The following is an 18,246-nucleotide window of genomic DNA, read 5'->3' as shown; positions in this document are numbered from 1 at the left end:
AGCTAGAAGTCCAGAACTTGCTCATTCATTGCGATTAACACCTCATTGTGAACCAGGTGAAGGGCGACTATGCGACCAAGGAACACAACATGATCGCGTACCTGTCCAAGATGCAAAGGAATCTCGAGGCTCTCTCGAGGTTCGAGATAGTTCAAGTCCTTTGCGAGGAAAATGCCGAGGCTGACACCTTGGAACGCCTTGCGTAAGGGATAGATGAGGAAGGAGAAGGTAGCATTCAGATAGAGGTGCTGACCCGATCCTATGTCTCAAGAGTCGACGTATAGGTAATCGATGACGCGCCGCCCCCATCATGGATGACTCCGCTAGTGGAATACCTTAAGCGAGGGTCCGTGCCCAAAGACAAAGAATAGGCTAGAAAGCTGAGAAGCTTAGCGCCAAAGTACACCATGATGGGAGACACCCTCTCCAAGAGGGGATACTCGATGCCACTCCTTCGATGCTTGAGTGATAGTGAGGCAAAGGACCATGCTCCATGAGCTCCACGAAGGCCTATGCGGGAACCATGCTGGCGGACAATCCTTGACCATGAAGCTCTTGAGACTCGGATACTTTTTGGCCGACCTTGAAAAAGGACTCCCACAAGTGGGCCAAAAGGTGTGACAAATGCCAAAGGTTTGCCCATGTCCCGTGCCAAGCAGCAGCTCCGCTGTGCCTAATCATTGTGCCTCGAACCTTCGCAAAGTGAGGAATCGATCTCATCGGCGAATTGCCCACGGCCTCGCGGCAATACAAGCACGCGATCGTGGCAATTGATTTTTTCACCAAGTGGGTAGATGCAGAGCCACTGGCAAAGATCACAGAGAGGAACACGACCAACTTCATATGGACGAATATCATTTGCCGCTTCAGGAATCCTGCATCGATCGTGACTGACAACGGCAAGCAATTCGACAATGCACGCGTCCGCAACATATGAGAGAAGTTGAAGATTAGTTAGACGTTCTTCTCCCCTCGAAACCCACAGGAGAATGGCCAGGTAAAGGCGGTCAATAAAACGATAAAAGAAAACTTGAAGATGAAGTTGGAGGAGAGGAATGGAGCATGGGCCGACGAGCTCCCATTGGTTTTGTGGGCGTACCGGACAACCGCACGGAATGCAACCGACGAAACCCCTTTCGCCCTCGCATATGGCGTCGAAGCTGTGGTCCCCATCAAAACCAAGCTCCCGACTCTCCGCATCGAAAAATTCAAAGAAGATGCTAACGACAAAGCAATGAGGCTCGAGCTAGACATCATAGATGAAAGAAGAACGGATGCGCTGACTCGCCTCACCGCGCAAAAAAAGAAGGTCGAGAAGTACTATAATTCGAAGGTCAAGCATTGGAAGTTCGCAGATGGGAGTCTCGTTCTGAGAAGGGTGTTCCAAAATACCAAGGTCAAAGGAGCGAGAGTTTTTTGGTCCCACACGGTAGAAGGATGGAGACATATAGGATAGTTGCACATTCAGCCGGACCAACAGATCTTGGATTACTTGCTAGAAAGGTAGTCGTAGGCCCCCGTGGCTGCATACCCCTCTCGAGGGCGGGTAGGAAGATCCTCGGACAACGGGCGCAGCAATGATATTGACTTTTGGATGCCGTATAGTTTCCTTAATCTCCCAAAGCTCGCGAGAGAGAGGGAACACAGAATGTCAACGCTCGAACAGTCAACCCTATCGCGAATCGCCGATTATCCAATGGGGAAGGCAAGGGCCCGATCTTCCTCTCGGGCAATCAGGGGAGCACGCTCCGACGATGCTAGCGAAAACGGGCACTATATCGGGAGAATGATCCCGAATATCGCCACGTGTGCCCGCCCCTGAACGTGCGGCCTCATGAGGACCGTACGATCGCTAGCCGGTATCTAGGCCTTCCAATCCAAACATAGGTTGGAGAAACTTACCTGGACCCTCGGAGTCTGGGACGCTGCCCAGCTTGTACAGGCCGTTTGGGTCGTCCCTTGTCTTTCTGCCCTACCCGCCAACGCCGTCGAGCCCACCTGGGCTGACCGTGTCTTCCACCTCACAAGCGCCCAACCCGCCTGCGCCGCCCGGGCCGTCCATCTCGCGCGCCCGGCTAGTCCAGGCCATCTGGGCCGTCCCCTGCATGCGCGCGCCATCCGGCCTAGCCGTTAACCTCGCTCGCGCCCAGCCTGCTGGGCCGCCCGGGCTGTCCACCTCGTGCGCTTCTAGCCTGCCTACGCCGCACGGCCCATCCACCTCGCGTCTAGCCCGCCTGCACTGCCCGGCCCGCCAGCGCCTCCCGGCCCATCCTGGCCATCTGGGCTTTCCTCCATGCCCGCGTCCAGCCCATTTAGGGTCACTTAGCCCTGCCTGGTCGTGCCAACCGCCCCACCATCACCGTCTGCCTCGCTCATGCTGCCTGGTTCGCGTGCCCCTCCAGCGACACCAGCGTCGACTTAGACCGCGCCGCATGGGGCCGGCGCATCACCTCTAGCATGCGCCTCACCTGGATCGGTGCCGCCCGGCCTTCGCGCCCCTCCAGCGTCACCGACTCCAACCCAGATCGCACCGCCCAGGGCCTGCGCGTCACGTCTCGCATACGCCTCACCCAGATCAAAGCCACCCGGCCCTCACACGCCTCTAGCGGCATCGGCACCGGCCCAAACCACGTTATTTGGGATCTACGCGTCGTCCCCATGCGCGTCTCGCCCAGATCGACAGCGAGGCTCCCGCGCATCCCTGGGAACGCCAGTGTCGGCCAAGGCCATGTCTCCTGGGCCGCCTTGCACCGGTTTGCCCTAGGTGGGGACGTCCCCTCGCTCGGGGAAGTCCATGATCGGCACCTCTAGTGCAGCAATTCCCTCAGACGCTGGGAGCGACTCCGCCCCGTCAGTCACCGGCGACCCTCCATCGCCTGACTCTACGGAGGAAAAGTCATGGTTGCCAAAGCCTATTGATGTCGTCGCAGAAATCCCGAATCCAAGAGTGGGAGAGTGTGATGGAATATCTTGGGATAAAGAAAATTTATTCCAAAAATCCTCCATATCAACGCACGTGGCAGACAAAAGAAATAGAAAATCATCTTCGGGGGTCTTACTTGCCACAAGACGGTCAGGAGAACCCATGGGCATGTGGAATGAGAGAAACGTGCTGGGAAGCAGAAAATAATAATATTAAAATGAAAAAGGCAAGGGACGAAAAGGTCGAGTCAACCATACCTTTTCTCTTGGGCGTCAAACCGCCCCGACAAAGGACAAGACACCGATCTCCGAAAGTTTCGGCGCGTTGAAAAGATGGCTAATGAATTTTTGAGTTTATCACTCGAATTACATCCAAGGATAAACTTGGGGGGCTAATGTTGTTTGCCCGTCCTGGACCAACAAGGGCAGAACGTCGTAACGACCCACACGGTCGCCACTCGGCCGGCCATGGACTCACGCAGCCATCCATCTCACTCGACCATCTAGTTCACTCGGCCATGGAGTTCACTCGGCCATCCTGTTTAGTTGGCCATCCATCTCAGCTGGCCATCCATCTCACTTAGCCATGGAGCTCACTCGGCCATCTACTTCACTCGTCCTTTGACTCACTCGGCCATCCGTCTCAGCCGGCTGTCCATCTCGGCCGTCCATCCATCTTAGCTGACCGTCCATATCGGTCGTCCATCCATCTCAGCCGCCCGTCCATTTCAGCCGACCATCCATCTCCGCCGACCATCCATTTCACCCCAGCACCCCTTCCTCCCTATAGATAGAGACCTTAGCTCTCTCCTGATGGTAATCCATTTTTGAGTTCTGAAACACTGTCGAACCTCTAGGTAACTCGTTTCACTCATCTTTGATCTCTCACCCCTAACACCTTTCTTCCACCTCAATCACACTATTGTTGAGCGTCGGATAGGTAAACAGAGACAACCCCTTTGTTTTCTGTTTGTAGTTCATCGTTTACTCATCCCTTTCAAGTACAACGACGAGCTTAAATATCATTCACAGCTAGGGAGAACTTGGGATAACGAGTTCAGGACGCTCGAGTCCGAACGCGACCACTTGGTCTGACCTTGGGTCGAACCGATTTGGGGCTCCTAAATAGTTGTCCGAAAAACTACGATAACAATAAATAAAACAGAAGATTTCCAATCCACTCTATTCTTCACTCCATTATGGAATGAATGAATGAATAGTAAAATGCAAATATGGAGTTTAATTATTCATTACACCCATTTTAGCGTGAAATGTTAATAACATAAAATTAATTTTATCTGAGTTGAGATATTAAATAATTTTGATATGTGATAGAGAATATTTACAATACAAAAATAAAAAAATATCATTCTTAATTTCAACAAACAAGAAAATAAAGAACATAACATGCATATATAAATAAATAAATAAATAATTAATTCATATTTTTGTATGGTATGACGTTATAAAATTTGTACCAAATATATCTATGTTATATGCAATGTGTCTACAATATTTTTTTGGATAAAAATATACAAGTTAGATAAATATGGACTATAATATATTAAGTAGAAATATGCTAAAATTATAAATGTAAGTATTTCAATTTGCTTAATTGAAAGACATGTGCACTAAAATTTTAACTATTAAAGTCTTAGGACCACAAATTACAATTAACATATCATCTGTGTCTATTTTGAGTCGAGTGAGAGTTTATTGGCATTTATCTTCACAAGTAGATGTTAAATGATGGATTTACTTCAAGAGTTATAAGTCATTCTTATAAAAAAAACTCAAAGTAATATACGAGTAAATAAATTAACCAAAACATCCATTCTTTGTCATAAGAATGAGTTATGACTACTAAGTCTTGCCCTATAATAATGAAGGTTTCAAATTCCGAAGAAAATCGGCGAAAATCAGTGGCGGCACCGCGGTCGGAGCAAAAATGGCCATCGAAGAGCAGTTTCATCGTTTTTCTTCGAATGTCATCTTTTTCTCGTTTTAATCGGGTTTTTGTCGAATGTCGTCGATTTCGATATTTGTCGTCGATAGTCATCGGTTTTCATTTTTTTGTCATTTTCGAAGCATATCATCCTTTTTTTAAATAGAGAGAATTTGATGTTGGTGATTATGCAGCCCAATATAAAACATGCAGAAAATTAATTACACTGATGAGATAATTAATATAGATAATGTCACAAGATCTAGATTTACTTTAATTAATATAAAAAAGAGAGCAATATCAACCAACCGATTTAAACAGAAGAGTCATAAGGAAAGACTTACGGGTTTCTCCTTAGCTACAGAATCTTCAATGCGTTCTTCAAGCTTTCGTTCCGAGTTCCTCTAACTCCTTCTTCAAGCTTTATCGTCCACGATCAGATCACCGGGAATGGCTTTAGTACTCTCGTCGTATGGCACTCCGAAGATGACACTGTACTCTTCCGAAACGTAATCTCCGAGACGAATAAGAAGACTATGATTTATAACTTCAGATTGTACCGTGTTTATGGAAATGGAATCATGGAATTCCAAGGGAGAGGGAGAGAGAGAATTTTTGTCAAACACCTAGGTGAGTTGGTCGAAATTCCTTCTTAAGCAATTGTATCATTTTTGCTTACTCTTAGACCCTTATTTATAGTGGTAGAAATGAGATATTCTAGTAAGATCCTAGAGATATTTAATTCTCCTTTATTCTTTTTTATTTTGTAGTTAAGCATGAACCATTGGATCTTGACTATAAATCCTACTTTTTCTCTCATCCATCTGATCATAATCTAGGATATTTTATTTCCTTATTTTTCTCCTATATTTAAGGAATCTAGATATTTGAGAATAATGTCGAGAATATCTTATTTCCTTATTTAATAGAGAGAATATATGTATCGTTATTATTCTCCTAGATATTAGGAAATTAATTCTGAGAGAGAATTAATGACAATATCTTGTTTCGTTATTTAATGGAAAGAATATCTTAACCATTATTATTCTCTCTCGTATAAAATTAGTTACCTAATTTCTTTTCCACAAATATATCAACTAATTAAAGAGAGAATATTTTGTAATTAATACTCAATATAGGCGCCTACCTCATGGTCATGGGCCAAGGAATTTTCGAATTGTCCATGAGGCGCAACTAGAAATTCAATTAATTATTTACTTGTTCCTACAATGAATAATTAATTCCATAATAAATATTTAATTCCGCAAATAGACAAATTTCCGAATATATGCTGCTAAATAATTTACACCAGTGAGACTGTAATAATAATATTCATTATTACCAAAGAGTTCTTATCCGTCTTTATCAGAGCCGAATCGGGGACTATGGATCTACTAATAGAAGCTTAACAAATCTGAAGAAAAAGAAGAAATAGTCTTTTCTCTTTTTCCATCGATTCGTTTAATTTTGGTCAAATACTCCACTATGTAAGCCAAGACTGAACCCTTTTTTACTAGAATTATATTTACTCATCGTGATGAGTGTCCACTGATATAGTCAGTTCGTGATCAAGATCCTCCAAGTTCAATCCGAGTCGAGAAAAGTCAATTCTTTTGTTATACTTTTCTTGACACTTGTAAGCCCTAAGCATCATTGGTTCCCCAGCGAATGGTTCATCCGAACACGTAGTCTATCGGTTTTAGAATCAACCCTTAGGTGAGAGAACATTTACCTTCTTTTAAGAAAGTTGAATTCCATATCTGTAAATCACTTTCCACTCGAATCGTGTTTCGAAACTCCCAAGACATAATATGTGATTAGCATGATAGTAGCCTTTTAGCGAATGAGTCAAAGAGCGCGCTAACATGATCCAATGTCCATGATCACTTCAGGATTTAGATCAAGTTTCATTGGGACCATCATTAGCGAACTCGGTTAGTGTGTAATAACGGTCCTTAAAAGACACATCTACAACCAAGACCTGTCCGGGTCGTACACTTATTACAAATGTAGAATGCTCCCACTAAGTGATCAACCTTCACTTGTGTTCCACATATATGATTTAGATTCAGCTACCTAAGCATGGATCAATCATCGACCAGTTTTAGTTCACCGCCCAAGCTCAAATGTCGAGCATGTGGCCTACTTTGATATGGAGACTATGGGTTGATTAATGTTTGATAAATGTTAATGTATAAGAAATAACGCTTTCATTTCGAATAAATTATAAATGACAAAACCTTATTTTATTAATAATTTCAACAAGAATTTAAATAAGCAGCTTCTCGTGGGCAAGAATTCATAATAATCTCCCACTTTGACCTAGAGAAGATTGGCATATATCTAAGACCCTTCCCTTCTATGGTTTCAAGAACACAGATGCTGGCAGTCCCTTACTCATCGGATCCGTGATGTTATCTAGCATCGATATCTTTATGACACCCACGGATCCCTTCCGAACTATCTCCCTTATGAGGTGGTATTTTCACTCTATATGCTTTCCTCTCTTATGGTTGCGAGGTTCCTTCAAGTCTGCTATTGCTCAAGTGTTATCATAATGGAGTTGCACATCCGCGTTCATTCCAGCAACTACCTCTAGCTCGGCTAAGAAGTTCTTAAGCCAAACTGCCTCTTTGGCTTCTTCAGATGCTGCAATATATTCAGCTTCCATCGTAGATTCCGTGATACTAGATTGCTTGACGCTTCTCCAAACAATCGCCCCTCCATTGAGAGTGAACATTTACCAAGACGTTGACTTCAACATGTCACAGTCTGCTTGAAAATCAGAGTTAGTGTATCCTTGTACCACCAAGTCATTACTTGTGTATGCTGGCATTGATGCCCACAAGAAGAGTAGTAGTTGTAAGCATTTGATGTAATTATGTCTCACGAAGACTCTTGCTTGTAACTGCTGAACAATTAATAAAGAGTTGAAACTTTCATTCATTCTTTTCTCACTGATGCATGTACGACGAATGCTCTCTTTTACATTTATCCCACGCAACCTTCCCTTTTAGAAACTGAAATAGATAACGATCTAGTTAGGGAGCCAAAGAGGATCAAACTTTTTGATTCCTCCGATATAATAAAATCAACATATCTCTGTAACTTAAGACTTGGTCATATCAGTCTAGACAAGATTAAGAGACTTGTGAGGGATGGTCCACTCCAAGCCTCTGCAATTGGTTCATTGCCTACTTGTGAATCTTTTATAGAAGGAAAAATGACTAAACGACCATTCTGTCCTAAGGGTCGAAGAGCCGCTGAGTTGCTGGAACTCTTACATTCTGATGTATGTGGTCCGCTTAGTATAGACATGGGGAGGATACGAATACTTCATTACCTTCACCGATGATTACTAAAGATACGGTTTTGTCTATGTGCTCAAACACAAATCCGAGACCTTTGACATATTTAAGGTCTTCCGGGCTTTAGTGGAAAAGCAAACTGGCAAATAGATCAAAACCCTTCGATTCGATCGAGGTGGTGAGTATATGTCTGGAGAGTTCTATGACTTTCTTAAAGAAGAAGGTGTTGCTTCTTAGCTTACAGATCCTGACACACCTCAACAAAATGTAGTGTCAGAGAGAAGGAACCGTACTCTAATGGAGGTAATTAGATCGATGATGAGTTACTCATCACTCCCTCTTTCCTTTTGGGGATATGCCTTCGAAACTTCAGCTTACATTCTGAACCAAGTTCCATCTAAAACGGTTCCTGGTTGTCCTTATGGATGAAGGACTGGGCATAAAGTAATTCTATGCCGCATCCGAATTTGGGGTTGCCTTGCACATGTGCTAAGGCAAAAGACTAGCAAGTTGGTTAGTAGGTCAGAATTGTGTCTGTTTGTTGGATATCCGAAGGAAACCAAAGGTTTCACGTTCTATAGTCCCGAGGACAACAAAAGGTTTGTTAGCACAAACATTCGTTTTCTTGACGATGCTTGCAAAAAACCTAAAAGGATAACCTTTGGTGTAAAACCTAGAACGTGTAAAACTTAGAAGCAAAATTGTGCTTTAAGAAAAGTTGGGTGAGGATGCTTCTACCTCATCTGTAAGAACTGTTCTTACCCAACCTGAAACACAACCTAACCCATCGGAATCTTGTCAGGTAGTGCTTCGACGTAGTGGGAGGACTTCTCAAAAGCCCGACAGGTACATGTCTTACGGAGATACTCTCGTAGCTGTCTTTGACATGGATAACCCTGTTTCCTACAGTCAAGCAATGGCTGGTTCTAAATCAAACCTTTGGATTGACGCCATGAAAGTTGAAATGCATTCGATATACGTCAATAAAGTCTGGAAACTTGTAGACCTTCCCGAAGGGATTAAACCTGTAGGGTGTATGTGGATATACAAAAAGAAAAGGGGTCCGGATGGGAACGTTGAGATGTTCAAAGCATGACTAGTGGCTAAAGGTTATACCCAAAAGGAATGTATTGACTATGAGGATACCTACTCACCAGTCGGGATGCTTAAATCCATCCGCATAATTCTATCCATTGCTGCAGCTCTCGACTATGAGATCTGGCAAATGGATGTTAAGACTGCCTTTCTGAATGGCAATCTTGACGAGCGCATTTATATGGCTCAACCAGATGGTTTCTTGGAAGAAGGTCAAGAGACCAAGGTTTGTGAGTTTCTTATGTCCATTTAAGGATTAAAGCAAGCATCTAGTTCATGGAATATTAAATTCGATGAAACTGTGAAGAGCTTCGGTTTGGAGCAGTCAATAGATGAGCCATGTGTTTACAAGTTAATACACGAAGGCAAAGTTGTGTCTCTGTTACTATATGTCGATGATATATTACTCATAGGTAATGATGTGGGTAAGTTATCCGAGGTTATGATCTGGCTAGCAAACCAATTCGATATGAAGGATCTAGGAGAAGCCGCAAACATTCTGGGGATCCAAATCTTTCGAGATCGGATGAACTGGACTTTTTCGCCCTCTCAAGCATCTTGTATTGATAAGGTGATGGATCGCTTCTCGATGCTAGACTCCAAGAAGGGCCAAACACCCTTTAGGCATGGAGTCCCACTCTCTAAGGACAAGTCTCCCAAGACTGCACAAGAGATTGAAGACATGAGAAAAATTCCTTATGCCTCAGCCGTGGGAAGTCTCATGTATGCTATGCGTTATACTAGAACATATATCTGCTTCGGAGTGGCGTAGTAAGCCATTTGCTGTCCAACCCTGGACCCGAGCACTGGATTGCTGTTATGCACGTTCTTAAGTATCTTAGCAGACTTAGGAACTTGATGCTTACATATACAGGTACTGACCCGACTATGACGGGATATGAATTCCAATTTTCAGGCGGATAAGGATTCGAGGAAATCCACTTCAGGATCTGTGCTCATCCTAAATGGTCGATCTGTTGTTTGGACGAGTATCAAGTAATCTTGCATTGCTGACTCCACAATGGAAGTAGAATATGTGGCTTCTTGTGAATCATCCAAAGAGGATGTATGGCTTAGAAAATTCCTTAAGTATTTGGAAGTCGTTCCTAATGTCGACGAGCCCATGACACTTTATTTTGATAACAGTGGGGCTGTCACAAACTCAAAGGAACCTCGAAGCCATAAGCGCTCTAAGCATATTGAGGGGAAATACCATTTGATTCGAGAGATCGTGGAGCATGGAGACATGGAGGTGAAAAAGATCTCGATGGTGGACAACCTGGCAGATCAATTCACCAAGGCTTAAACCAGCAAAGTCTTCGACCAGCATCGAGAGGGATTGGGCATCGATGCCCACAACAAAAGTAGTAGTTGTTGCTTATATGCATTTGATGTAATAAAGTCTCACGAAGACTCTTTCTTGTAACTACTGAATAATTAATAAAGAATTGAAACTTTCATTCATTCTTCTTTGTTTGGATGAAGCTTTTGTTGTCAATGGTGCCCACAAGAAGAGTTGTAGTCTTTATTTTATACATTTGATGTAATAAAGTCTCACGAAGACTCTTGCTTGTAATTGCCTATTCATTAATAAAAAGTTGAAACGTTCATTCATTCTTCCTTGTCTGTTTGAAGCTTTATGATAAAACCTTCGTCTTTCGTCCATAAATAAACTTAAGAACTTACGAAGAGACAAATGTAGATTTGCATGAACAAACTCTTCGTAGTTTGCTTAAAACGATATATTCGCAATCTAAGGGTGAAAGGACTATTGACCTCAGTATGATTTTTTAGGAGAATCTATGATGTCTGGTTATGGGACATTGAGAGTTGGAGACTCTATAGTTCTTCTAGGTATCTTTCGAAGGTACTGAATTGACCAGTGCTATTCTAGAGACAAAATAAGAACAAACCACTTAACCTCTTATGTCTCGAAGTCACTACGTATGAATGAATTGCATCGTACTTACCTTAATCCTGAAATGGGACATGCCATTTCACAGCTTACGTATTCTCATTTGAGAAAGTCAGAGTTCGGACTCACTACGTGATTCTGAACAGGGCCTATTGGTGAAGTACTAAGTTGTGAAGATATCATGAGTAACTTTGTGACGTTCTCATGGATATGGAATTCATGTATAAGATTGCTTAAATGCAATGTATATCACCTCATGCTTTGTTCCTTGGAATGTGAATAAATGAACTGGCCAGTGTCCAAAATGAGTCTTGACTCTTTTGGATGAAACAATGTGACTTGTTAGCTCCTCGTCAATACATTGTTTCTAACTTATTCACAAGCGACAAAGGAGTTGAGGAAATAACAGCTAGAAGGGTAAAATGGTAATTTTGTAAATCCCGACTAGCTGATGATATTCATGAAGGGTAAACATAGATAATATTCAGTGGATTTGCTCATCATAATTTGGTTGAATTCTTGAGTAGAAAATAAATTCATTTGAACCGAGATATTTTCAGTGTCAACTCTTTAGTGGAGTCAGTTGACATTAAGCTAAACTTGAAAAAGGTTTGTGAACTTTTTAGTCCAAGTCTTTAGCTCAAGCTTTGTTCATTTGGATCCATGAGGTCACTATCACAAATAATATCGAGTAGGAGTAGTTAAACTAGAAGCTAAGTCAAAACAAGAACGAGACAAGTTTTACGAAAATTGTCAAAAGGGTAGATTTGTCTTTTTGGACATAGCATGAAATGAATGTCAATAATTTTTTTTTTGACATGGTCATATGATGGCCTAGATCACTTGGCCATGATGTGTTCATTGGGCCTTGTGGATTAATTTCATTTCATAGAATTTTACTTGAAAATTCTTAATGGGCTTTTCTTATGTTGTCATGAACAAGTAAAGAAAAATCTAGAAAGACTTTCTAGAAGCCTTTTCGCCGTCCACCCCAAGAGAATGGGAGACTAATTTTGTGCAGCCCTAGTGTGAAAGAGAGATTATTTTGTGCATTAATGTATGAAGAGGAAACAAATTTGCATCTAGATGCATTAGGGAATTCGGCCAAGTAAGGAAGGGAACAAAAGAGGAAAGAAATCCAACGGCTTCTAAAAGCACTCTTGGCCGTGTGACTCTAAGAGAAGGAGAGCAATATTTTCTCATGAATATATGATATTCAATAAAAGAGGAAACTAACTTATTGAAGGTAAAACCTCTCCTATAAATAGAGCCCTCATTCCCTTCATTTCATTCATCCAAAGTTTAAGAGATTGAGAGACTCTCTCTCTAGAACTTGGCCGAACTCCTCTCTCTCTCTCTCTAGTTATTTTTCGTTTTTGTTTTGGGACCTAGGTCCTCATTTGACCTAGCGGTTTTAACTCTTCGACTTTGAGACTTGTTCTCGAGTTGTCGTGTTTAAATGTGCCCACTCACTAATTCATCTTCTCTCGAGTGATTCTTGTGATAGAAACTATCGTGGTTGCTCATGTTGCCGAGGAAAGAAGAGAGACGTGCTGCGAGGGGAGACGAACATTTTCAACCTTCCGAAGGCTCATCAACGTTCAAGCTTCTAAAAGGTTAGTAAATTATTTATGCTCATAATAGTTTTTATTTACATGTGCTTGCTCTTTGTCTAGATTAGTAAAATCGTTTTACTTGTCAAAAGAAAATTTTTAAAATTGAATCGAAGATAAGACTCCAGTGTAATAGATTCCACAAAAACACCGTAGTGTTTCAAATTGAATCAATTAAGACTATTTGTTAAAACTGTAGTGTTTTTTTATGCAATTGAGTTCTATACAACTATAGCATAACGCTGTTGTATTAATAGTTGAGACCAGTAACACTACATCAATAAAATGTAGTAATAAATTTGAGCTACTGTATTATAAAACAGATACACTACGGCCAAAAACCGGAGTCATAATCAAAGAGATAAGACTCCAGTGCAATAGATGACAGTCAGTAAACTGTAGTTGACTTAAAATGACTACGACATTCTGCAGTAGTTAGAGGCCAAATTTCTGGTAGTGTAGTGTCCATGAACACTTCAAGATTTAGATCAAGTCTCACTGTGACCATCATTAGCGACCTCGGTTAGTGTGTCGTAACGGTCCTTAAAAGACACATCTACAACCAAGACATGTTCGGGTCGTACACTTACCACAAGTGTAGAATGCTCCCAGTAAGTGATCAACCTTCACTTGTGTTCCATATATATGATTTCAGATTCAGCTAGCCAAACATGAATCAATCATCGACCAGTTTTAGGTACCGCGTAAGCCCAGATGCCGAGCATGCTGCTAAGTTAGATACAGAGACTGTGGGTTGATGAATTTTTTATAAATATTAATGTATAAGAAATAACGCTTTCGATTCGAATAAATTATAAATAAAAAAACTTTATTTTATTAATAATTTAAACGTGAATATACATAAGCATCTTCTCGTGGGCAAGAATTCCTAACATTTGACTTATATGAGATTCGAACTCAAGCCTTACACCTTAGGTGCACAGGTTCTTACAACAAGATAATGTTGACAACTTGTTACATTCCATACAATTTTAATATAAGATATGTAAATAGAAATTTGTATGTAAAATATTGAAAACAAGTTAATATAAGATATGGAAATAGAAAACTGTATCTACAATTTTACATCCAAAAGTCGTGGAATACGTAATTTCCCTTGATAGAGTTTGTGTACAATAACATCTACCACTCTATAATCAATATGGCGCCATATGAGGCTGTAGAAAGAACATGAAGTAGAACGCTAATGACCCAAAGACGCCATAAGAGTTACGCAGACAAACGACGATAAAAGCTCGAGTTCATTGTTGGAGATAAAGTATTTCTGAAAGTTTCACCAACGAAAGATATTATGAGATTTGGTTAAAAGGGAAAGTTTAGCCCGAAATTCATAGGTCCATTTGAGATTCTAGAAAGATTTGGAGAAGTAGCGTACATGTTAGCACTTCCTCCAAACCTATCACGTACTCACAACGTCCTTCACGTGTCCATGATGAAGAAGTACATGTCGGACGCTCCTCGCGTGTTGGAAAAGGAACCAGTTGATCTACAAGTAGATATAAGTTGTGAAAAACTTCCAGTTGAAATCATCAACGAGAGAGAAAAGGAATTAAGCAACAAGACGATCAAACTGGTTAAAGTACTTTGGTGAAATCATTCACAAAAAGAGGCTACATGGGAACGAGAAGACGAGATGAAGCTTAAGTATCCAAACCTGCATTAAGACTGAAATTTCTAGGATGATATCTTTTGTAAGGAAGGATGGATGTATAATTTCGACGTTTTCTAGGTTGTGTATACTAAATAAAAAGTCAAGAAAAAGGCTTTGAAAATACTTGAACGTTGTGTATAACATTAAAGGATTTCCTCGAAATAGCAAGAATAAACCGAGAGCGGAAAATTAAGGATACCAAGGTCGAAGAAGTTTCGAAATATTTTTCACGAATTTGCTGCCACGACCCGCGAGCGACAGCTCGCCCACGAACCACGACTGAGCAACTTAAATCTGTACATAACTCATAATATAAACACATAAATTAAACATAATATCTCATAAGATTATATAATAAAATAGTTTGCGAAAATTCAGGGAAATTTTACGCTTTTATAACTCAGAGTTTTATAGCAACTCTTAAACAAATATGTTTCGGAATGTTTTAACAGAAGACACTAACCCCCCGATTAAGAAACCCCATAGCCCATAGGTCAAGGCAACACACGCTCGGTCTCGGTCTTCAATCTCGTTTTCCACTTACCAGCTTTTCCCTTATCTACATTACCAAGGGTCATAAAACTATGAGTTGATTGACTCAGTAAGTGCAAGTCTATCTATACAGTAAAACGACTAATGCCATGTGACGTCCAAACAAACACATAAGAATGCGGAATGAGCTCTAGATGCAGCTAAATTTTAAGACTAGAGCATGAATGACGCGTGGCCACACTCTATCTACATACTTGCCGCTTTACTAGATCGTACATCCTCTCTTGCTACGATCTCTAAAACGACAAGAAACCAGCCTCAGACCTCGAGCAGCAATCTTACGGCGGCTTGGGTGTTTTAAAACTGTCTGGGATCCACTAATGGTACCATCTTTATCTGACGTTGGCGCATGTGTGCCGCCTTGGCATGACAATGAGTTGACTCGAGGCGGCTGCTCATTGCTGAATGGGTTCACTCTAGGCTACTGCCCATTACCATCGGGTTCGCTCGTGGCGACTGCCCATTATCGTTGGGTTCGCTCGAGGCGACTGCCCTTTATCATCGGGTTCGCTCGAGACGTCTTCCCGTATTGTTGGGTTCTCCCCAGTTTTGAGCACTCAGCGCCATACAGACCACCTTGGTCTACCACAAATACAAGTCGTTGACTTGTGGGTTCCACCGAGAACTGTTCAACTAAGGTTCGAGTACTTTGCAGCATGCAGAGTACACACATATACTACTACAGGAGAGCATCTCGGGATAAACCCCGAAAGAATTAATGTTTCTCTTTCGTGTTCGTTATATGCTTTAGAAAGAAGATTCAGGATGTGACTCCCAGTACTTCCATCCTTGGTTCGAATCCAAGAGTTTGACTTATGCTCTCCCATCACCCTTGATCTAACCTATCCACTATGGTTTGTAGATGGATCTAATAGAACAAGATAACATCGTGGTTAGTTCAAGTTAGCGTTTGAACCTAACGGGCGTACCCGATCTATGTTTTCAAGCAAGAATGGCCGAAACCTTAAATTTCAATTTTATTCATTTTAGAGCTTTCACATAGTCTTGTTTACTAAAAAATAAATGCACAAACAAACAGGGTTATTCCCTTAATAATTAGTTGACTTATGTCTCCACACTTACTCGAAATTGTTCGACAGAAAGCTTGACGATTCCCGAAGATGTCATGCTTCTCAAGTTCTTCGAGACTCTTGGCACTTGTCGAAACGTCGAAAGAACTAGCATCCGGAGTTAAATATCCGTTATTTATTGGATTTGAGATTACTTGAAGAAGATAGGGTTCATTGTCGGGATTAAATTCAAGTCAGTTCGGAATTCGAGAATTTAATTTATTATTCTCCGGTTTTTCGGAAATTAAACTTATTCAAGAGTCACGCACTTTCGTATCGAAACTCGTATGAAATAAAATTCAATAATAATCATGAGTCTTAAATAAATTATCTAATCCGAAATTAAAATAACCAAGAATTCCAAACGAATAATTAAATTAAATTCATAAATGTTATTAAATAAATAATTATAAATTATTTATTTAAATACTGAAAATACATATCATAAAACAAACTTAAGAGTATTTAAACGCAATAAGCGATTTAAAACTCACGAGTTAATCGAGCTTTACTTCGATAACTCTTTTTCCCGATATCTTCAACACCCGGCTTCGTCGCCTTCGACTCGTCCGTCTAGATCTGTAATTCAAACCCGGAATCCGTTAACGAGTTAACATTCTTATTTCCAACTCTTATAAATTTCCAAAATCCAAATCCCGACCTCACGGCTCAAAACCCGAACCAAAACCAATTCAGGTGAACTCAACATGAATCCAACTAACCAAAAACGTCCTACCACAATATTGACCACAAACAACCCCCGAGGCTCAGAATTATTATCACAAAACAATCAGACCGAATCAGCCAAAATTCATGCTCACGACTAAAAACAAACACACGGCCAAAACAACTCACACGTCCAAAACAAACTCACGGTCAAAAAATACACGGACACCATTTCTAAACCAAACTAATACACGGACACCATTTCTAAACCAAACTCACCAAAATCCAAAGCTCATCATAGCCTCAATTAAAATAAATTCCAAGTTGTCCAAAAAAAATCCAATAACCACCACAATTTTGAGCTTAATCAATCCAGGAATTCTCAAAACAGTTTCAGAACTACCATATCATGTTCAAAATCCAACACCCCCAATATCTAATGAATAAACCCTATTTTCGGCAAAAAAAAAAACCCAAAGAAAATTCCAATCAATGATTTCAATCTACAATCCGAGTAACAACATCACAACTGAGCTCAAATAATCATCCAAGACACATACATTTCTCGAAATTACTCAAGAAAATCAAAAATCACAAATTCGAGCTACAAACCCTAGAATCACAATATTCATTTCGGGTTTTATTGCTTACCCAAATTTTTTGTGAATTCAGACTTTCTCGGTGGGTACCCTTCTCTCCCAGTGGTTCTTTTTACGGCGGCGACCACGGCGAGCTTGCGGCGGTGGTGCTTTGCTCAGTCGAGATCCGCGCGGTGGCTCGGTGATGTGTGGCGCGCGAAGAGAAGAAAGGGAGAAGAAGAGAGAGATGAGGTGGTGTTGATGATGATGGTCGGCAAGGGTGACGATCCAAGCTAACAACAATTTTTTTTTCTTCGTGCAGGGTGGGCTCACGCGGGTTGAGGAAGAAGAAGAGAAGAAAGAAAAGAAAAGAAGAAGAAAGAAAGGAAGAGAGAGAGAAAGATGGTGAGGTGGCCGAAAATCCTTAACATAGTTAATAAGAGGCAAAACCTCTTTAACTTTTATCCTGGTGCCGCCACGTGGCGCCTCCAGGAGGCGACACGTGGCGGCAAGTTTTTTTATTTTTTTATTTTATTTTTTTTTGGTTTCCGATTTTGGCTCCTTTTTTTTCTTTTTTTCCTTTTTTTATTTATTTTGGTTTTGGTTTTGAACTTTTTTTTGCTTCCGATTTGGTTTTCTTTTTTTTTCGTTTTTTTATTTTGGTTTTGAATTTTTTTTTTCCTTCCAATTTTGATTTTTTTCCTTCCGGCCATTAATTTTTTTATGTATGTTATAATCATAATTACTAATACTATATTATACTATATCAATAACATACATTATCCTTTATTTTTTTTCCCGACCTTTAATTTTTTTCCCTCTCTCATCAATATATTTTGTATATCTTTTTATTTATATTATTTCCTTTTTTCTCCCTCTTTCATCAATATATTTTGTATAATTTTTTATG

General features: G+C 40.9%; 1 protein-coding gene across 1 annotated transcript; it reads left to right on the top strand.

Annotated features, from left to right (window-relative positions):
* Nucleotides 1-1,036: 1,036 nt before the first annotated feature.
* Nucleotides 1,037-1,456, top strand: LOC149404020 (uncharacterized). Its single transcript, XM_089604002.1, has one exon. It carries the CDS (start codon nt 1,037-1,039, stop codon nt 1,454-1,456), a length of 420 nt encoding a protein of 139 aa, XP_089460128.1.
* The last annotated feature ends 16,790 nt before the right edge of the window (nt 1,457-18,246 follow it).

Source organism: Urtica dioica, chromosome 2, assembly GCF_054948205.1.
Source record: "Urtica dioica subsp. dioica isolate 48M chromosome 2, U.dioica_male_clone48M_v1_H2, whole genome shotgun sequence".
Taxonomy (NCBI): Eukaryota; Viridiplantae; Streptophyta; class Magnoliopsida; order Rosales; family Urticaceae; genus Urtica; species Urtica dioica.
The sequence above is the reverse complement of the archived record's forward strand: the minus strand, read 5'-3'. Positions and strand labels throughout refer to the sequence as shown.